The sequence below is a fragment of the Ixodes scapularis genome, unplaced genomic scaffold, assembly GCF_016920785.2.
Source record: "Ixodes scapularis isolate PalLabHiFi unplaced genomic scaffold, ASM1692078v2 PGA_scaffold2__306_contigs__length_199485367, whole genome shotgun sequence".
Classification (NCBI taxonomy): Eukaryota; Metazoa; Arthropoda; class Arachnida; order Ixodida; family Ixodidae; genus Ixodes; species Ixodes scapularis.
In genome coordinates this window covers 118,450,581-118,473,762 of record NW_024609857.1, presented here as the reverse complement: position 1 = coordinate 118,473,762, position 23,182 = coordinate 118,450,581, and the positions used below count along the sequence as shown (strand labels likewise).

General features: G+C 42.5%; 1 protein-coding gene across 3 annotated transcripts in view; it reads right to left on the bottom strand.

The window, feature by feature from the left end:
- LOC120844085 (zonadhesin) overlaps nt 1–23,182 on the bottom strand; it is an 86,390-nt gene that overhangs the window by 50,085 nt on the left and 13,123 nt on the right. For all 3 annotated transcript variants that reach the window (XM_040215689.3, XM_040215690.3, XM_040215691.3), the window contains exons 2-6: nt 22,151–22,255; nt 4,923–4,946; nt 3,815–3,841; nt 663–731; nt 532–555 (exon numbers count right to left, since the gene is read on the bottom strand). In XM_040215689.3, coding sequence (XP_040071623.1) covers nt 532–555; nt 663–731; nt 3,815–3,841; nt 4,923–4,946; nt 22,151–22,241 — 235 coding nt within the window. In that variant the 5' untranslated portion in view covers nt 22,242–22,255. The remainder of the gene's footprint in view (nt 1–531; nt 556–662; nt 732–3,814; nt 3,842–4,922; nt 4,947–22,150; nt 22,256–23,182) is intronic.

Genomic DNA, 23,182 nt, shown 5'->3' with positions numbered 1-23,182 from the left:
GCCAAATGAGTGACCGCATTGTGTCCCCCTCGGCTTTCTCTTTTTCTGTGGCGCCATCTATGTGGAGCACCGCGAACTTTCACTCCAGGTGGGCGACCGATGGAGACATTCTAAACTGACGGAGATGGTTTCTCGTGGATTTTTAATGAAGAACTGTAGTGCTCTCGGCTTATTTTTCGCACTCTAGTATAACGTTCCACGCAAATTCGATTCCAACGCCATCTGTCGCAAGTCGGGGGTACCTGCAAGCAGACGAGTACACAATCCGGTCACGGCGCGCGGTAGGCTTCTATGGGCCGTTTCCCCACCTGTCTATCTTACACCCTGCCCCCCCCCCCCCCCCCAGTACCCTTCCCTCCTCCTTTTCAAGAGCTGCGCTCTAATTCGGTGTTACAGGGAGTTGTAAACGGCTGTCGACTTTTTTTTCTACCTATCATATAAATCTATGCCAGGTGTATACGAGTCTACACACTTCGCCACTTCTGCAGTTACTTGTGATATGCTATATAATTGATTTTGTAGTCCGATTACCTGTGAGCTGGCGGTTGGTGCCACCTGAAAAAAAAAAGAGAATCGTTGGTTTGTTTTACCCAACGGAATGTGGGGTTCAAAGGGCATTGCCTTCCTACTATTTAGGATTTATTTTGATATATTGTGCATACCTAATTTTTTGTTCGGAAGTCCAGCCCTGCTTGGTGTGTTCCGGGGGGTATCTTGTTCTGTAATCGTATCTGCATTGGAGATGGACACCATGCAATCATTTATTGGGAAACGTATAAAACCACCCGGGCTACTATGACTTGCAAATACAAATTATATATTTTTTAAACGTTTTAAACGAAAGTTATCTCTCAAGTTTTTAATTTGAGAGATAACCTTCCTTGCACTAGCGATATTGTTTAAACGGTAAAGCGACAAGCTTAGAAGGCAGGTAGTCAAACAATCGTGAGTAGAAAAATTGAACCGAGGCTTTGCGACCACGTGAATCAGTTCTGTTAATATCACACAATTGTTTGGCTGATTTTAGTATACAATCATGGATTCATGCTAAAAGTACACTTTTTGTTTACTGACATATTTTTACAGGCTTTAATTATTCTGTTTCTTGGAGAGCGTGCAGAGCATGCATTAATAGCACATACTGCCTGTTTCTCAGGAGCGTGCACAATCTAGCGATATAGCAGTACAGAACACGGATACTTTGTACCAGGCATTAAAATAGAATATGGGCGATTCTTGAAGAAACAGCATTTGATTTAATGACAATATAGAATTAAACGCATCCCTGGTTTCTCGAGTAGATTTTTAACTCAGATGCCTTAGCGAAGTCACCTCTTTCAAAACAATAATGTGTTCCTCCCTGATACGTGTCAATTCCTGTCTATTTAGTATTTATCAACATGTGTTTTTGATAAAAAAAAATGGCTTCAAGTCATTTTTGAGACCAACAGGATGGGAAATGACACGACGAGGGCAGCTTGATGCCAGGTAAGAATTGAATCTGGTTACGTATAAAATCGCTTGACAGGTAGGCTCAACGTTCCGCTGCCTTCACCCCTCGTTGTCTAACACTGCCACGGACGTCGTTGGGCCATTCGCACTATTTTCAAGCAAGTAGTTAATTTTTTTTAAAATTTAAGTTACGAGCGCAGGTTGTACAAGACAGATATTGGAGTAACGCTTTCGGTAAGGTGTATATAGGAGGAGCGAGATATACCTTCGTGGCATCAGCACGAAGGTATGTTTCGACGGCGCAACCCTTCAAAACATAAGTTTATATTGCCTGAAAGAAATATATTTTACGTCAAAATCGTTTTTATTTTGGTCTTGCGTCCGAGTCGCGCTAGAGCCGCTAACAAAAACAACCGAGAAGGACGAGCATCGAACACGTGGTGCGTATTCGCGATGGTACCTTTGGCAGGCTTTTAGTCGTTCGGTAGTCGTGAATTAAGCAAGTGATTGCAAGCCCAAAGATACCCTCACGTGCTTGATGCTCGTGTTTGAGCATAGGCTCGCTTATTCTACAAAGCCTGTCAAATCGCAAAAAGAACTGGTTTGAGGCTTGTCGCTGTTAGTTGTTTCTGTTTGTCACTCTAGTGGGACTCGTGCATTAGATGACTCTTCATGGATTCCAAAAATCTTAAAATTGTCCGCATATACGCATAAATATTGAACAAATAATCCAATTACAAATACCCTCTTCGGAAACACCGAAAAAATTAAAAAGGGGGGCGAGAGAATAAATACTACGTTCGAGTTAGCAGTTTTTTTTTTTTTCTCGCTTGTTTGACACATTTTTTTTCAGTGAATGGCAAGAGGAAAATGATCACGCGGCAAAATGACCGCGACGTCGGTTACGACCGCGCGCTCATCAATGTTCGTATGTGCTCATATATAAAAACAGCAATGAATGCCATTGACGTTAGCACTTTGAGTGGCATCATAATTGGCTTCTGTTGCTGGGCGTTTACCAATTTGCCTCACTTTTTTTTTTTCGTTTCGCCTTTTATAGAAGAAAACTGAGAAAAAAATGTTTGCCTACTTTCCTTTACCATTCTCTCACAGAATCTACGTCTGTCAGACCGAAATGAAAAGCGAACGCCGGCAAAACGTGGTCTTCAATACATGGTGCACCATCTGGAGGATGAAAAAATGCACATTGGAGAGGGGCGGCGAGTTTGTACGCATTTAATCGCCTCCAGATAGCGCAGCATGTATCGAAGGCCACGCGTTCCAATGTTCGCGTTTCACTTCGTTTTGAAAATATGCATGCGGATAACTACTACACTTTGTTTCACCCTAAGTCCAGACACAGCCGACGCTACGAGCTGAAGGAACCAATCAGACAGCTTCAAAAGCTCACCATCATGGTGTTCGTAATGTTTCCGTTCGTGTTCTTTCATTGCTAAAACCACCATAAAGAGAAAAGGCCTAGAGGGTTGCGCTTATGACGCTGCTTTATTGAGTCCGTTACCTCCTAGCGTCGGATGCGTCTGAACTTAGCTGACACGAGTAATCGGCTTTCAAAATCCCTAAAGCGTGTAGATGGAGCTTGAGTTCTAAAACAAAACAAAGACAAATGAAGTAGCAAGAAGTGCACCGGACGTTGTTAACGTCGTCAACTTATGTGGATAGCGGGTTAATGTTTACCAAGAATTCTGGGAAGAAACAGAAGTTATAACTAGGAGTGCGAACAGCTTCTGTTTAGGAAACATGACTTAACATTTGTTCAGTATACCACACTTTCTCTGGGAATATATTTTGAGCAGAAAAAGAAAAGGACTTGATTGGGTAGCAATGAAAAAAATATAAACTTCCTGCCATTATGCTTTAAGAGACATAACACGATTTGTTTTTTCTTTTCATTTCTTTATAGATCGGGATATCGTGTAGGATTACAAAGGCGCAACATGAAAAGGGTAATAAGCCAGGATCATAGTTTCAACTGTAAAACTTCCAAAAAATAAACGCGGCTTACGTCTTACTTACTGATTCGCAAGTCGTATTAACAGTAGCTCAATGCGTCCGTGTTTCCATGTGGTTCTTTTAGTTTGCAACGTAAGACACTAACAAAGGTCATGGACGGAGACCTTACGGAGTGTTTGACTGAATATAACAAAAGGCGTGTTTTGTTTATATAGCCGAATTACTGTGCAGAGTGAATGGCCCATGCTATTTTGAAAGGTTTCCGTTTTTTTTTCAGATCTTATTTGGTGAACGACAGAACATCGTTCAGTGAGCCTATAATATGTTTACAAATACTCGCAATAACTCGAATAAAAGCAAAGTGGGGAAAAGAGGACAGACAACTTACTCAGCTCGGAGTCTGGCCGTGGCAAACCTAAAATGAAAAGGTCAGTGTTGGCCTCTTATATGCACTATAATTGGGCAAAATAAATTAGTAGTTTTCAAATGAAATGAAAACATTAATTTGATTGCATATTCGCGCGGTACAAACAAAACGTTCGGCAACATTATATATGAAATAATTGGTACGTTTTTCCCCTTTATTCTGTAAAACAAAAAATGCCCAGCGTAAGGAGCGCGGCACGCACGCACGATGAAAAATATACGGCTGTATTTTTTGTGTAATGTTCATTAGATGCAATAGTCGACCTTGTATATTAGCGTGTTTCCTCCGCCCCGCCAAACCTGGATGTAAGATGTGGATGGTCATCGATTAGTTTCACGTGCTGCAGCCTTCCCTGGAGGGCGCTCGGTCGCGCACACAGGTGATGTGTTTGCCACAGCATCGCCTATTTATGTGGAAGAAGCGAGTTTTGCAGTGCGTTGTTTTACACGAGATGTCATCGGATATAATTACCTGAAGTAAACCGTTTCTCTTCCTCTGAGTGAGACATTGAGAGTTACTGCAGGGGCTCTGGTGGCAGTTGATTCAACCGTGTTTTCTCTAAGTTCCGTATAGGAAGAGCCAATCCATGACCAATGCACTGCTTACTACTGTATTGATCCTTAAGCCATTTTTGCTTTCGGGAGGGAATGATGAAACCAGAATGTGAGCATCGTATGAAACATGAAGCACCTGAGGAGTTAACACTTACCTTGTAACAGGTAAAAAGAGTAAAATAAATTATTTTCTCTCTTTTATACAAATCTGGTCCCAGACAATTTAGTGATAAAAATTGCTAAAACAAAACATAGGTTTGAAGCCTCTAAAGGTGCAAATAATTTTAAGAATGTAAGCGTAGGGTCGACTAAAAGTAAAAGTCAGCCTGAAGTTTTGAAAGACAAGAGATAGGACAAAGCAAGGTGTGATTTTACAAATTGAAGAACACCACACAGATGGCTGTTAGGGTAATGTTATATTTTGTTGAGCTATGAATAGCCCTGACCGACGCAAATGTAGCAAATTTTACTTACGACGCCAAGAACTCAGGTTACGTACGAGAGAATATACTTACCAGAAAAGAAAACACCATTCTTTTCTGAAACAAAAGACAAAACAAAAACATGTTAGTACACAAATTATGTCCTCAAGGGCAATAAAAACAAAAAGAAGATAACATGATTTTTTTGTTGTTGTCTAGAATTTTTTTTTCTTTTTGAGCCGTTATTGAATTACATTAATATTGGCCTCGAGATCGACCTAGAGGTGGCGCTACGGTCGCGCTATCGTCATCGTCAAAGAGGGGATAGGAAAACGGCCGCCCCATAGGCCTCCACCTTTGCGCGCGAGACGGCGTTGATTTTTGCGTTTATTTTGTCGAATACTATCGGTGGGAAAACAATTCTAGCGGAAAAGGATGCGGTACTGTTCGGTGATTCAGTGAAGATCGAATCGTGTTGCCAGCGTGCGGCCTAAATTTATATAATCGCTTCTGTGGGTGCGTCGTCTGCTCGAGGCAGACGTTGGAAAGCATGGATCACCACAACTGATGCCTGTCTCCTGCTGAACTGGAATATTTATGTTAAATATTTGTTTCTTTTAAAATGGATGTATCGGTTCATAAACGTGGCAATTAAAAAAAAAACAGTAAATTCCAACACAGATAACATAATACTGGTACTGTGGGATGTGAGATCGCAGCTTCTATGTCTTTTTTAACTTCTAGCTTTTGCAGTAATATAAGTATTTAGAATGAAGATAAGTTAGCGCTGTATTGGAAATTACCATGCTATTGAGTTCCCCTGCCCTTTTACTGTGTCATAGTGTGGGTAAGTATTTTGGAGTCTGAACAAATGTACTGCGTTGCGATGAGGAGAGGGTGCCTCTTCTAGTTAAGATCTGCAAACTGCACGGTTGGCAGCACCACTGAAACAAGTGAAACGAACTGTTCTAATATATCTGCCGTGACTGTAATAAACTGGTGCAACCGAGCAACGCAGCAATGTTCCTGTTAATAAATGCTTTTCTCGGTAGTGTGGGCTCACCCGCTTCAATTTTCTTGGTGAGGGCCACGGATGTCAAGAGACCAATACTATAAATTTCTGGCTAAATAATCTTGTATTCAAAAAGTAGATTCTGCAACCCCAACAATCGACGCGCATCACGACACGGACAGCATAGGCCGCAGTGATACTCTTTTACTGATGAGGGCTAGCGACCTTCACGAGACTTTCCGATCACCCTCCGCTCTCACCTAACGTATATCGGGACTGGGCAGTCCAGATTATTCAAGTAATGCTTTAATTGCAATTTGTTTTTGCCGGTTAATTGGAGTCTTGTGCTGGAGAAAGTCAACAATTAGTAAAAAATGCCTTCTTTAATATTTTTGAGGTCTTTATTTCTTTTGAGACACAAGCTTGCACGATAAACCACTTCAGCCTGCTTGTCATTTCACCGAGGTGATTATACTGTTTAAATAATAACTTAAAAAATATTTCATTTTAAAAGGTTTCCCGTGTTTATATTTATGTAGGACTCACAACGTGAAGTTTAGAATGTGAATGCAATAGGTCATTTAAGACATAGTATAAAAACCATTAAAAAGAGTGTAGTTTTAACGTCTTTCACGCAATATGACCGGCAAAAAAAATCAACATACCAATTTATTGATTGATTAGTCTATTAAAAATAGCGATCAGTCGGGTTAATCTTCTAATCAAACCACAGACCCACTCAACATTCAATGCTTTATGAAAGCCACGGTTTGTGCGAGATAACAATAATACGTGGGAACAGCGATTGTATACAAACCAACACACTAAGATTATGGAAGCTTCCGACTTAATAATAATCACTTTGCAGAATTTCTACGCATGGGAAACGATACAACACAGCCTTTAGTAAGAAGAAACGGCAACAAAAACATAAAGCATTTAATAAGCAATGTCAAGCTCAGCCTGAAACGGGCTTGCGTCGTCGAGATCCATGCTTCTGAGCGTGCTCCCGTAGCAGACGACGCACGGCGGTATCCCCGCTTTCGCGCGTTTCCAATTTCGGCCGCACGGTGGCGACACGGTTCGATCTCGAGGCGAATACCTTTACTAAATACGGTACATGGCAGACACTCATCGCCTAGGGGAGGAAGTGACCGAGTGGGCTAACGCGTCTCAGCTCGGAGCGTGGATCGAAAGCTTGCGCTGGGAACCTCCTGGGTTCGATCCCCGCCGCCCCCGCCCGTTTCGATCTGGATGAGTTTCGTACCGGCAGGCGTTCGTGTGATCACTACTGCGTGATGCACGTTAAAAAACCCCGCTTAGCGGTTGTACCGCACTGGCCAAATTTCTCATCTACAGCTAAGAGACCGATTACCCGTTGAGGCGAATCTCCATCAAGGCTGTATAAACATAAACAGCAAGCCAATTTTTTTTACACTCATCGCCTTTTGTGTATGTGTGGTGTTTTATAATAACCATTCAGCACGTTAAGCAACACGTCCTCGAGGGTGGAGTGAAGTGCAGTCTCCCACAATATAAAACACCCCTTTTCCGATTCAATTATCGGCTGCGGTGTCCTCCGTTTCAACTTAGGATGGACCTCAGTGGACGCTACGGTCAATCCCAGCCAATCTAGTGTTATGAACGCCTTCCGTGATTACGTGCCGTCCCCGAAGGTCCTGAGACACTCACACTGCACTGGATTAGCTTCGATGGTCCCTTGCGGTACATCGTTCAGTCAAACTGAGTATAGACACATTTTGGTCTGAGCCTCTTTATTTTTCGAGAGAGAAATTGGAACAAAGGTTCATTTATTTCCCCACTTCAAGTAACGTAGGCTTTGCCAAAGCAAATCCCGCGCAGCCACCTGGGAGTGCCTCGCTGAACGGGTCTTTCGTATTGTTGCAGAGTGCATTCGAGGAAGCCAAAGAGGTCGCACGATCACGCGGCTTGCAACCACCCACGAGCCAAACGCCGCACCGAAGGACGCCGACATCCGGCTTCTCGTGCCATTGTAATACCGAGGCTTATTGCCCTGGCCAAAACCTATTGAAAACTTAAAACTGTGCATATCAGTCGGCGTTACGGGATACTAACTAAACGTGAGTACTCTCGATACCGATAGTGGTTCTCGTGATATGCTACCGCCAGACTTGTGCCTATCTTAAATAGTCTGATTAAGACACCGTTTTTCAAATACTTTTGCTAGGATTTTGGTATCTTGCAAATTCATTTCGTCCCGAGCAGGGGTCGCCAAACTGCGGCTCGCGAGCCGCATGCGGTTCTTTGCGGGAACAAGTGCGGCTTGCGGCTGCATGGTAAGTGTTACCGCCTTTCTTCTCCTATCTTCCGCAAACAAAAAATAGTTCTTTAATTATCGACAAAAGATAAACTCACAGTCTTATTAGTTTTGTACTACACTACATACATGTACATACAGCTGGACTGCTTTTTGACGCATCGATGTGTCCAGTGACCCTGTTTCCTTTATTTTTCTAGAAAGAACTTTCAACTGTATAGGCATAACTGGCAGTGTCTGGCTATCGAACCATGCATCAATTTTTGCTTAGCAACTGAAAAAACGCTGTTCTGCTTTTTTTTTTTTTGTTATAAGCGACTTTTAGACTTGTCTTCTTTGTAAAAACCTGCTCCCTCCATATTGTTTCTTGTTAAAAGTACCCCTCCCCCCCTTTTTTCTTTCTTTTTTTCCTGCGGTTATTTGAATTTTTTGTAGTTTTGTCTGCGACTCTACTCCCATGTCACTCTGGCCACCCCTGGTCTAGAGTATTCGGTACTCTATCTAAAGTAAATTTCTAAATTTTTTTGTACTCAGTATCTCAAATACATTTTGCCACCTCGGAAAAAACTCTCGGCAAAACAATCTACGGAACTAGAGGCCGTCAGACTCCAGGCGAAGCTGAACCGATTGCTAACTTGAGCCGAGCGACCAAACACAGAACAGGAAACAAGGCACGAGCAAAACACAGCCTCCAAATGCCAACAAAAAAACGAGATGTATAGCTCCAAGTACGCCCGCCTCTATGTGTCCACTTGCCGTTTTGCCCACTTTTCTTTTTTCAAGCTTTTTTTCTAAACGTACGTTACTCTTGGAGCTAGAAAAGTGCTTGTAACGTCGTCCGGATTACACACTCGGACCACACTTTTTGTCTGGAAATGGAGTGTTTCCGTCACAGGAGGATTGTGACGCTAGCGCTCGGTGCGATCACAATGGATTATTTTTAGAAATCCCAGGTTCAAGGGGTTCCGGTATTAAAATACGCGAACATGTTTTCTTGCGAGGACAGCCACTCCCTCGGCCAAAGAAGCTACCGGGTGATTCAAGGAGACGGCAGGCTCTTTAAATCGACGGGAAAATTCGGTTTCTTTACCTATCGCGCTACGACTTTCTGCAGCGTTGCCCACAGATAGTGCATTTTTTTTTGTAAAATATGCGAAGAGCGAACTTACCTGAGGAAAAAGTAAAGAAAGAAAAAGGCTTAGCTCCCATGGAAACGCAGTGACGCCACCGGTCTTCAAACAACACGGAGCCGTTTCGCACGGGAGACAAGAGATGGCGCAAGCGGTCGCGACGCCAACTGCCGCCAACGAACGAGCAGACGACGCCGAGAGCCGGCGTATTTAGCAGACAAGGAACTGTTGTTACCGCGCCTGTTTTTGTTTCTGCGACTGTCGCCGCCCGCGGAACGCGCTCCGCTTTTGAGTCGAAAAGATTGTTTGCTAAAGACGCTGGCTCTCGGCGCCGTATGCTCGTTCGTTGGCGGCGTTCGTTGCGCCATCTCTTGTGTCCCGTGCGAAACGGCGCCGTGTTGTTTGAAGACCGGTGGCGTCGCTGCGTTTCCATAGGAGCTAAGCTTTTTTCTTTCTTCACTTTTTCCTCAGGTAAATTCCGTTCTTTGCAAATTTTACAAAAAAAAAAAAAGTACCATCTGTGGGCAACGCTGCACAAAGTCGTAGCGCGATAGGTTAAGAAACCGAATTTTCCAATCGATTTAAAGAGCCTGCCGTCTCCTTGAATCACCCGGTAGATCATGCTGGCTTTATGATAAGTGACCAGTTGGGCTCACCTAAAGCTCCTTGTTTGCCTATTGTTGCTTAATATGTGCTCCGATGATTGTTAAAAAGAGTTTCTTTCATCTCCTTTCAAATGCGCACATTGTGTTGTCCTCAAAATCCTCAAAACCAGCTTTCCGCCAGGTGCAGTCATTTACAAACTACAGGGTGGAACAAGGAGACGCCAGGCTCTCGAAATCGACCGGAAAATTTAGAGTGCCTTCATGTGCGCTTCGCATAGAGTGATGCCAACTGCCTGTTTCCCTTTCCCACACCCTCTTCCACCGCCATTTTGTTCCCCTCATTGTTTCCCCGTGCGCCGGAAGGTGGCCTTTGTGTCCATCGGTAATCCCATCCGAGGGGGAAAATGCTAATCCTCCCTCCGTGGGTTCCACAACGCTGCTCCGAACTTCTGAAATAAGGTGCTTGTTTCCGGGAGGGTTATAAGCCCCACGGATTATCGCCGAGGAACAAAATGGCTGCTGGTTTGTCGGCGAGTGGTATTACAAAGGGTGGCATCACCTTAGCAAAGCGCACATGAAGGCTCCCTAGGAAAATTCGGTTTCTTAACCTATCGCGCAACGACTTTGTGCAGCGTTGCCCACAGACGGTGCATTTTTTTTTTGTGAAATTTGCGAAGAGCGAACTTACCTGAGGAAAAAGTAAAGAAAGAAAAAGGCTTAGCTTCTATGGAAACGCAACGACGCCACCGGTCTGCAAACAACACGGCGGTGCAGAAGGTAGCGGGGGATAAAGAAGTGGTTTTTGTACACTTTCCTTTTTGTCTCCTTTTGTCCTTCATACATATATGTTTGTGGGTGTATTGTGAGGGATAGCGCGGCACCAACGGGGGAAGGGGGGGGGGGGGGGGGGGGGGGGATCCTCCAACGGCAATGCACGGACTGTGAAGGAGCGACAGCGACCTATTGTGAGGAACGTTTTTTTTTTTTTTTAAGCTTAACAGATTTGTTTAAAAAAAGCCGTGAAAGTTACACTTATGCCGCTTGTGGAGGTGAGTTATACGGCCAGGGGGACATATTATGGGGGGCTAATAGCAGCGATCAGTGGACAAATCAATTAAATTTCGTTAATTAACTTTTTAATGTATGAAACTAGACATATGGTTCCAATTAGAAACTTGCTCAGCGTCATCGAAAACCACTAAATCAGTCATTTTCAGAAATACTTTGAGCGCGTGAGAAGCGTAGTAGTGCACTAAAGTTACCACTCGTGGAGCAGTTACAAAGCTAGCTGTTGCGATAAGGCGCCCGCGAGATTTTTCCGTCTCTTATCTAGCCCCAGCCTTGTACCTGCTCCACGAGTGGTAAATTTAGTGCAATATTACGCTTTTCAAGCGCCGAAAGTCTTCCTGAAAATGACTGACTTAGTGGTTTTCGATGACGCTGAGCAAGTTTCTTATTGGGACCATATATATCTTTTCATTATTTAAAAAGGTAATTAACGAATTTTAATTAATCAGACGACTGATCGTTACGATTCACGCCCTATAATATGTCCCCTTGGCCGTATAACTCACCTCCATAAGCGGCATAAGTGTAACTTCCACGGCTTTTTTTTTAAAGAAAACTGTTAAAGGAGTCATGAAACGGTTTTCCAACCACTTCCTGTTTAGCTTTCCTCCTCAACTCATAAATCGCGCATTGTACCAAACAGTTCAAGAAGACGGAAAGGGGGAGTCCCCTCTTGCTGGGAATCTCGCTTGTGTAGCCGGACACCGCTATTGTGCCCCTAAAAGATTAGCCCGTCGCTCAAAATTCAGACAAAAGTTGCTTTCCGCACCCTGTTCTCCCCAAAGCTGATAGTGCAGTGGAAGCTACGTGCTCGTTGGGCCCGGCCACACTTTTGCCACGTGATCGCGCTCTCTCGCGCAAACCGACCGGCAGAGAATTAGGTGAGGTGGTGAAAGGAAAGCGGCTGATTGGTCCGGCAAGCGCGTAGCTTCCACCACAGTGTCAGCTTAGGGGTGAAGGGATTAAGTGAGGTCCGGTGCCGTGTCACGTGCATTTGGGCCCGATGACGCGCTGCGGGGTCCGCGGATGTATCAGGGCGAAAAGGCAGAGAGCTTACGAAGGGGAGGAGGTACGAAATAGTTCGCTTTGTTTTCAAAATTTTCGTACCAAAAGTCAGGCTTCTGACTTTCTGCCTTTGTTTTTTTGGCCCACTGAACGATGGGCTATTAGTAAAATCCCAATATAAATTGATTAATTCCAGCCCAAAATTCGTTTCATGGGCCCTTTAAGCTTCTTAAAAAAACACCCTGTATATATAGATATATATATATATATAGAGAGAGAGAGAGAGAGAGAGAAAGAAAGAGTGAGGGAGAGAGAGAGAGACGTAGCTCAGGATGCCAAAAAGCAGGGTGTCACAAAAAAAAAAAAAATTACAGGGTTTTTACTACCACAAAAATAAACTAGGCATCGCCGAACGCTCATTCTCCGCCCATAAGTAGCGCTAGAGGTCACAACCAGATGCCAAAGTTTCAGCCCGATCCAATACCTTAATCGAAAGTTATAAGTGATTTTCTGAAAAGTTCGATGGGAAATTGGCGGCCGACGGAGTTTTCCAATACACGGGGCTCTATGGCACCAGAAACCGAAAACGGGCAAAATTGGGCTCCATTTTCCCATTGAAATTTTTAGATAGTCACTTATAACTTTCGATTAAGGTATCGGACCGAGCTGAAACTTTCGCATCTGGTTGTGACCTCTACTGCTACCTTTGGGCGGAGAATGAGCGTTCGGCGATGTCTACTTTATTTTTGCGGTGGAAAAAAAAGAAACCCTGTAAATTTTCTTTTGTAACTCCCTGTATATACAGCAGGAAACGCACTTGAGACGGTTGTTTGGAGTTTTATAACATATTATGCGTAAAGTTCGTCGATGTTTCGGCTTGAGACAGACCTTTTTCAGGACTGGTTACATGAGACGAAATATTGACACACCTTGGCTACATCACGTGGTACATGATATTAATAGATTATGCTAATTCAAGACATTTGGCTCCTTCAAGTGCCCCACGATAGACTCGACACAGTTATCGCCACAAAAGCCGATTATTTGGGGACCTGGCCCGAAGGATAAGCCCCCAGCGTAAACCTGGCCGGGAGGTCTGACTGAGCAAAAACGGAGAGGCAGTTACGAAACAGCAGCCGCCAAATGCTCGGCAAAGGTCAAGGTCGGTAAACAAGAAAAAAAAAAGTAATGAAGAAACTACAACATTTGAGAAAACACACCACCAGCCGCCTTTTCAGTTTAAAACGTTACAACGACCTCTACATGAAATAAAGCGTGGATGGCCCATAGCCTGTGGAATGTGCACGCTCACGCAAATACAGGAGAATCAGGTATGTTCACCGCGTGAATGGGAGACTTAATGCCGGGATGCTTATTGATCCCGGCTTTGATAGTGTTAAACTTGTGAATAAGGTACAATTCTTTTTGTTCGCGATCTCGGTTGCTTTTGAAACCAGACTGTAAAAATGGAACTTCGAGCTTACCGAATGAATGTTTTGAATTGCTGACATGTATTGAAAGGGGGAGTGGGGGAATTGATCTTGCATGCACTTTGTGGTTAATAAACCGCAATCGGAAAGCCGTCTCTGTCTGGCCCACGTACTGCGCGCCGAAAGTGCTGCACTGCAAAATTACTGGTGTCGCAATTCAAGTTGCCATAACATTTTTTAGGTGAAGTTGGGGTTTGTATTCTCTATAAGGTTTCTCGGTGTTACGTTGAAGGGACAGGTGCTCCTTTTCGCTTTTGTCTGCGGAACCAAAGTACTCGCTCGTGGTTGTGTATCAGCGACAGAGGCTGCTCTGCTCCAGTAAACGTTTCTCCTGCGCGTGCACATGTGTCGTTCACTCGCGAACTCATCACGAAGTCTGGCTGCCTGATCAACTTTTAGTTCGGCTGTTATAAATATGCAGTGCCGGACTACATGTCACGTCCCCCGAATTGCGACGGGGCACATTACAAACTTATTGCGGAATGAGTCATGAGCCGAGCCTGCCGTCAAACGAAAGCACTGCCGGTGCCATGTCTAGAATGCACGAGTCCCGTTTGTTCTCAAAGTAATTCGGCTGGCATTATGTTGCATATCCCGAATTAGTTCAGGGTAAATTTAAATTGCAGCAGCCAAGTTGCATCTTGAAGGTCATAAAGATTAGAGCAAAATCTGATTTTCAGAAAGTCATCCCAAAAAGAGCGCCCCCTTTCTGAGTTTTTTATTTCTATATTACCAGCTTCCAAAACTTGACACTTATCTTCGAATCTAATTCAATTACTTTTGCAAAGTATTTGCACTCAAGGAATTTCGTACTAAAAGTAACTCAATTATACAACTCTAAATACATTTTAAAAGGGGTATTTAGCATCTTATCTTAAATACTTATTTTTCTATTTGGCACTACACTGGTTACCAACCTTGGCAGTCACCTTAAATTAAAGCGTGTGCGAAACTTTCCTTTTTAAATTGTTTTTTTTTCTTCTATAATACTTTTTGTTTACTCATACCATAATTTCTTGCCTGTTTTTGTAACCGCCTGGAATAACAGGAAAGAACAATTTATGGCTTGCGAGGTTTAGCACCATAGGGGTTTTACAAGATCAAGTCGCGAGTGCTCACAAGAAAGCAGTCAAAGTAACCATTTGCACTCTTTAACGGTGCCCCACTTGATAAAACTATGCCGGCGCCTACAGCATTGAGTGGCTCAAGTTTAATCATTAGAAAAATATTTTCCAGCCGACTTGGCGGCTCCGAGGCAGTGCGCCGGCCTACAGATCTCAAGCTGGCGGGTTTCGGACCCCTGCCGGGGTACCCGCAATCGGGCGGAGGATTATTGCGGTGAAGACGCCGTGTAACGGAGACTTGGGTCGTATGTATAAAAGATCCCCAGGTAGATTAAACTAATCCTTGAACCTTCGCTGGGGCACGGCAGATGCACTCTTTAGGTTTGGCACTAAAAAGGTTCTGAAAAATATTGTTTTTTTCCGAAATAAAAAAAAAATAATAATAATGTATTCATAACACTGGTGACATACGTCTTATACATAAACACATCCAAAACAAAAAAAGGGCATCTTAATTTGAGCAATTTAAGCACGTATGGCGTTTTGTGCAAATTCCAACCGTATACTTTCCTGTTCATTTCGTATTCAACATATGTTAAAGAGACGTCCAAGTTGGGTACGTGCACGCGCAATTAATCCTACACACGAGTTACATACTTGTGTCTGCTCAGACTCACCTTTCAATGTTTTTGAGCTTAGTATCACCGAAGGAACAAAATGACTAATGAATAATGAGGGCCATTTATTTACACGCCCTTTTTATGCACTCGAGTTTATGAGAGTAAAACACCATCACGAAAAAAATGTATAACCTAAACACGTCTTCCCTCGTTCTACTCTTGTTTACAAGAACTATGTGGAGCGCAAGTTCGTCTACTTCTTGCACAGGGGTTACGATGATGTAAGAACGCCGAACTCTTATTGGCTGATTGAAACAAATAGTGAATAGACCTCAATAGTTATAAAGGCGTCACAGCAGCTCCTGTGCAAGAAGCAGACGACTTGCTCTCCGCATATAGCCACTGACCGCTTAAAAAGAAGCTAAATAAATTAATTAGACTTGAATTCTAGCATATGTTTGACCCGTGAATTTGAATATCACGAGTATTTGACCCGAATATATCAATAGACGTGAGAAAAACCGAAAAACCAACTTCTGGGTGTGACGTCATACCCAAAGGTTTCAGCTGCCATGCGCGTGCTGCTTGTGAGGGACCCGTGCGGCGCTTTTGACTGCTCGGGTAAGGCTTGCGTAAAGTGCATAAATGTTGAGATCTCTGCATAATACGTCATGATTCTTTCCCCAGATCCAACGCGACAGGAAGAGGAGGAAAGGGGGGGGGGGGGCTTTAGCGTTATTTTGACAGCGGTGTGTAGGTACTTGGCGCATCAATCTGAGATATAACTTAGGTATTCGTAACCCAGGAGGCCAAGCAAAGACTATTCAAGAATTTTCTTCTCAAATACAGAACCGCTTTAGTTTCCCCTAAAGAATGGCAGGACGTGGCGAGCTCCAGGTATCATTTCATCGCTCAGCAGGCGATGAGTTTGAGGCCGAGAAGACGAATCATGGAGTTAGAAGCATGTTTATTATTTATAAGCCACTCCCAGAAGATTTTAAGCTGACTACATAGTAGTATATGATCACGCTGGTAATGTGACTTTTGAACGGGATAAACTGACTTACTTTACTTTCGCTGAACTGTATTGGGCACAATAAATTTCGCGGTAAACATATGTCGTACAAAGTTAAAATATGGCAAATAACTTTCGATGATAATTCATTTCATGTGCCGTTCTCCCCCAACGTAATAGAATCTTCCCCATAATTTCGAATATCAAGAGAAAGAAAAAAGACCATTTCCTAATGGACAGTTTAATAGACAAAGACGAGACATATTTATACGCAATTGATGAGCCTATGCATACTGGCGGGGGTAAGATTCGCCATAGTTTGTTTGTTCAGACAACGACTGTCATCAATATTTTGTTTCTGAACAAAAAGAAATGTCTTGTGTCGTCAATTTGTAATAATCCTCATGCCTTTACTCTAAGCTAAATTGCATGTTTAATTTGGCTCTTAAGAATGAAACGGCAGTTCTTACACCGTTGTTACACGGGCCGTTTTAACTATCTCTTGTCCAACGACTCTTAGCTGCCTCAACTGTTCTTAGAGTGAAGTGAAATGAGCTGGTGTTCCACGGCTAGTTTAATCTTAGTTGAAAGGAAAACGAAACAAAAGTTGATGTCGCATTTTAAATTTATTAGAGAAGCACTTTTATTGTGTTTGCTGATAACAATGTGTTTGTTTTGTTGTTTATGTATCCATAATTTTGAAATGTATCTCCCTCTTATCCAATGCCTCTGAATGGGGTCTCTAGACGTACATGAAGTAAAGAAATGAATGAGTAAATAAGCGATTATCTCTAGTTATAATAAATATAATTTTTCTCTTTGAAATAACAAAAATTGAAACGAATGCAAAGAAACGAAGCTCTGTTGGCAAAGACATCACTATTGGCTGTGTTCATTGGGTGACCTACCCACATCGTTATAAAGGCAGTTCCGAACCCTACACATGCCCTCTCCTCCATTATTCGCTACTATGATTGTGTCTGGGTGCCTCCTCTTGCATTTTTGAGCAGTAAGCGCGTCGATATCGTTGGCTGTCGGCAACGACATCGCTGATGCGGCCATCTTATACGCAGCTAGCGAAGTCCGTTCAGTTAAACTGAAGTAAGCGAACGTAACGGTTCTGTGAAAGTTGAGCCGCTAATGACAGTTCCGTTACAATGGTAGTAGTAGCTGTACCTAAAACTTCATCGATGTATTGCGATGTTAGGTATAGGCCAGAAAGGTATAATTAGAAAATAATTATTTATTTAAGGTGAATTCTGCTTGTCCGCTGATTATAATTTCTAGGTAAAATGCAATTACAAAAAAAAACACCTAAGCTATCTCAACATTTTTGATTTTATGAAGAAAGCAAGGAGCGGGCAACATATCAAGGCAGCAAAAACAATCAAAACGAAGCATGCTCTGGTTTACGAGTGATTCTGCGTCATCGTACACGTAATAAACCCATGAACAAGGTGAAAAAGATATAAAGCTGTAAAGCTTTCAGACTTGTCATTTTGTAAATGTAGTCAGTTCATGTACAAAACGTAACCTTCCTCGCGGAAAGCGTGATATTCTAGCACACCTGAAAACAATATTCGTAACGTAATCACCACCTTTCCCACTTCATGGAATTCTGACAAGCGAATCATCTATAGCTCGAGAGAGAAGGTATGGAAGCAGGCATTCAAACTATGGTGAAGAGGAGTGCCCACATCAGTGCGTTTACAGCGCTATAAGGCACACCTAGGACAGGCAAGACGTGCGAGGCGTCATCACGCAGGTTCTCATGTCACGCGCATGTGATGGGCTGTCACCTCCGTCAATTTCTCTGACCAAGCTCTTTCTCTCTATCGATGTGCCTGGCGAAGTGTAATTAAACTGGAGGCCAACTTCTCTTGCAATGCTTGGAAATGCCTGCGAAGTTTCTCAGAGAGTCGGATATGCAAGAGCTGCAGCAACATTTTGTTTCAAGGATAGGAGATGTATACGTGGTTGCAAATAGGTTTCTTTGTTCCGTTTATTATTGCTATGGGAGTATACAAGCGTTTCTTGATCCAAGCCGCCTACGTGAACAAACACCTCCATTTGCTGCCACACATTAGGCGTTGAACAAAGCTTTCAGCTTGGAATCCGGCGAGTTTAATGGTTGCGCATGGTGCGTTACAGTGTACACTGGAAACTCGGCCAAATACTCATACCGGTATTCGTATGTTGTTTATCTCTGGCACTCTAGGGTTTGCTCTTTAGAAATAGACGGAAATTATAGTCGGTACGGTCCCATCATCCTAAGAGCGGAACAACATGTCCAAGAAAATAAATCCAAAATATACAAGAAAGTCCTAGCACTTCATGTTCTGTTAAATTTCTTAGACTTTTTTAAAAAAAGGGAGGGGAAAGTATCTTTACACACTCAACCTTTAGTGTAATTTTTTTTTATAAATTTTTTTTTAATTACAACACAATGCTCTAAATCTGAGCGCAGGTAGCCTAATGCAGAGATATTGTTGAATTTTTACCGGCGACATCAGACGTGAACTTCAAGGGAGCTTGGTTAAAATACCTGAGCGCCGAAGCGTAGTAGCTGCGAATTCTAAGTACTGATGCTGTATTTTTGGTGCTCTGAATATTTGCCTTCACCAGTATGTGAGGTAATGGCTTATTTTTACCTGTGACGTTTTTGTGAAAAGAGAGATACTCGACATGCTGCGTTTGTCTTTCGCTCAGGTACTTTTACCCCCATTTTAATTGTGCGCTGAAAATGTCCTTCAGCTAGCATAGTCTTTATGGCGTTGAAACTTTCCTGCTTGACATTTTTAAGAGCTACCTTGTGATTTTTAGAACATACTGTAAACGACTTAATTTTCGCGAATTTCGCGAATCGCCTTCAATTCGCGAAAAACAGATAGGTCTCGCGAAAAAGTCTGGTAAAATGTAAATAGATTGAACTCTATGTTGAGATCCCACCGCTTCGGGAAAATTCGAACCCGTGAATTTTTCCAAAACCTCTCAGCTTTGACTTAAATCGCGAAATATTGAGCCCGCGAAAAATAAGTCGTTTACAGTATACAATTTGTTTGAACTCATTGTATATCTATATATGTATATGAACAACTATACAATTGTATAGTTAGTCCAGAACATTTACATTTAGAAGCTGACGGCAAATAGGTCTGCGTCTTGTATTTTTTTCTACTTAGTTGCTCTTAAGTCGTTGATCTTGTGCACTGGCTACCTACATATATCATGGCTGTACCTGGGCATAACTTGAAACACCCCGGTTTTTGAAAATGGGCAGTATCTTGCACATATGTGATCGCGGAAGTTCATCATGGGAACGGGAGATGCGTGGATAATGCTCGGGTTCTTTCGGAAGTGCTGCTCCAAGGCTCACCAAAAACGCTCCTAGGCCGCCGCCATGTTGCTGATGCTGATGCGGCTGGTGCGACTCTCGCGCCCTCTATCAGCTAGAAGTTTTCTGCCACTCTCTGGGACTGTGAAGACCCGCTCAGCGCGGTTCTCTACATGCATTTTAGCCGTTTTGCATTCGACGTTTTCTCGCTCTCTTGAAAGTTTCCACTTCATTTTTTTATGCGAAACGGCTTGTGTTATCTTCCATTGTGAGAAATAAGGCTGGTAAGTGCCTGTCATTCCAGCTTTTCTGCTCGACATTCACGGGAAACGAAGCAGGTGAAGGACGTCGAACGACCCTCGACGCGATTTTGCGAACATTGTTCTCCCCCCTCCCAGAGATAATCCGCGTAGAATCCTCAGTCGTCTCCAAAAATAGTTGCCCGGGTTGGTGTGAGAAACGGGTCAGTCGCGTTTGTTTCTTTGCCTTGGTGCGGTTGTGAAAAAAAGGAATCTCTCCCCGAAACGTGCCCCAAACGAAGTCATCTCGGATTCCGTCCGATCGTCAAGATGTGACTGTCGTCGACTGTTATTCTGTTATTTGAGATCTTTCTCAAATAAATTCTTTTCGGATAACGCTGCATCGTGTGGTACGTACGATTTACTGTTCGATTGTTAACACTTCCTCAATTGTATGTCCGTGTCCTGTCCATCGGTAAACACGTTATTTGTGAGCGTGAAAAATGCATGCCTTTCGGCCTTCTTCTGTTGCAATTTATTTTTGACAGCAGAGCGCTTTGTCGCTTCACATGCGGCGAATCCCGCGGCGTCGTCAAAACTGATCGTAAGAAAAAAACAAATAACTAGAACTATACATTCCAGTCGCACTCGTTCTGTCGCGCGCGTACCCAACAAAAACAGTTTACAGTTTTTTTTTGTTTTTTTTAGTGTGACACAATGCTTTCTCAATGCCCTCGGGAAAATACATGTACAATGAAACACAAAATATTGCGGGAAAAAACGAGAATTTAGCCGCCAACAGCGTTTGAAACTGCGCCTACGCAGGCTGCGCCTATTGAAATCACAGTCCACTCGGTTAGGGTTAGGAGGGACGCCGGTGAAAGTCTAGCCTCAAACTCAGTGACCGGGCTCGAAAACGGTTTGTTGCCCCTGGGTTCGAGTGTTTTTTGGAAAGGTGTATAGAGCCACTGAAAAAGCGACGCTTCGAAAAATAAGTGTTTTTCTCAGCGCAAAAATAAGCTACGCATTGCCGAACGCTTCGTCTACGCCCAAAGTTGTGCGCAATTTCCGCATATTTTTCCGCGAGCAAGTAAATGAATGTAGAGCACGCGAATACATCGGGTATCGGATCCTATTTGCTTATTATATGTTTTTGAAAATCACCTATTAAGTTTTGATCACATAGCGGTAAGTAGTGAAACTTTGGCATGGTCACTACCACCAGCGCCACATTTTGACAGAGACGGTTACGGGTATTTTAATTTTCAGAAGAATGCGGTGATAGAAATGCGGTTCTCTTTTGTTCCAAACAGATGGCACTGCTAGTGTGTATCGAAAATCCGCTGTTCGATGTAGAGGAGCTAGCATTTGCCCATAATTTATGTGTGTTAAGTAATTCACATTAAGGTTCGCTTTTCGAAGCTTTTTGGTTAGCACATTATGTCCAAGAGAAGCAGGGTGCCTATTGCCAGGTTTTGGCGTGCCGCTCAACAGGAATTTAAGAGACCATCAGAAAAAACAACCAAGAAAACCGGGGATGGCATTGAATAACTATTCAAGCAGAAACCGCGTGTAGAGGTGATTCGCAGGACTGGTAATCTTCCAATTTTGTGCCTTGAATGGAGGACGAGTAAAACACGTACCGGTGTTTCAGGAAAGTATCAGAAATTCCTACTTGTACCGATAGGGTGGTGAAGAAAAAAATACACCCATTTCGGGAACAAAGTGCCGGCCATGGCGGATGACAGGGATTGCAATAAGTACAAATTAGCTAAAAATATATAACTAAAATCAACTCAGAAATGTTTAAATAAGTCAAACTAAACGAATGGTTTAATGATGTAATGCAGCAGGCACAAGGCTGACGATAAAAAGGCGAACGATATTCTTATCACCTGTGTTTTCGTATTGCTTAAACTTGACTGATTTAGGAAATTTTCATGATGCTAAACAAGTTTCTAATAAAAAAAATTACTTTCACAGATTAATGATTTAGTTGCTCAAATGATGTTTACCATTTGGCTAATTGGTCAGTTTTTTTTCTTGCAATTTCTTACGGCCGCCGTGGCTGGCATTTGGTTCTCAAAAGAGTTTCTATTTTTCTTTACCACTTTTTTGGTAGGAATGTTTGTGTCATAATTGAAATACCCAGTATTTCTATTCAACTGTGTTGCTAAGACCTCAGGTTGGGGTAGAGAAAGAAAACCTAGAAAAAGATTTCTGTTCTCTACCCCGTTTTTCTTATTTCTTACCATCGCGAGAAACTTTCACCGACTCGCCTGCTCTTCAACAATTATTTTGTTTATATTTAGTACATTCAATGTAACTTCATTTATACATTATTGCTTTTACATAAAAATTACAGCGCGAATATTTGTAATTGTACATTAAAAAGACACCATGCTACTGGTATTATACTTGAATAATCATGCGCACTCACCAACTGAATTAAGGTGTTGAGAAGAACATACAGTCGTAATCACAAGAACAGCGCCAAGCAGCAAAGCCCTTTCTGCCGGTCCGCATCCCATGTTTTATGATGAATCTGTGGACATAAAGCAAAACAAGCGAAAATATTAATAGGCGACTTACACGAACTAGTTTACTAAAGCGGAACATTTGCTGAATCAGGGTGGCGATTAATTTCTCTTTGAACAAAAACCCGGACACCCGGGAGAACTTTCTTGCCAGGTAAACTGGAAACTAGGATACACATACGCGGGTCATTAAACCGTAGAGCAGCGAAACGCGCTACATAGAGTTGGTGATGAGTATTGTAGCATTGCGTGTACTAAATGCTATATGATACAAGACATTTCATTACGGTTTATTTCACGTTTTACAGTTCAATTTCCACATAAGTCAATGGGACTTGAGTGGGATTGAAAATTCTTTACATGATGTATTTCTTTACCCGATGATTCGAACACTAGACGGTTTCATTGTTTAAACATTGCGCCACTTCATTTTTACGTTAATTTGTTTTAAAATGCATTTCTTTGCGCAAACGGTTGATTTGTGGATTAATAAAGATTTGCCTACAGACATGCTTGGTTACATGACTTATTTCAGCAATTAAGAGTAGCGGGTCTATTCAGAAATGGTAGGTCTTAGGGGTATCATGCATACTTTTTGTTTTCTCTTACTTTTTTATATAAGGTAGCAAAACATGGTCATACAATGGAATTGATGTTACCTAAAAAAACTTCTTTGTTTTTGTAAAGCAAAGAAAAAAAAAGATTGCGACTCCAGGAAAGTGGAACCACGATTTCCATAATTGTGCGTAAACGAAACTTTGAGGGCCACAGCAATAAAAAATGAAACTTTCTACAACCTAGATATTTGTATGCATAAAGCATGCCAGCTGGCATGCTTTATGGCTGAAGCAGTTCAATTAGTTTATTTAAGTTTCTATTTCAAATGAAATTAAATGACAAGCTTGGCCTCTTGCACACCTCATCATATTTAGACA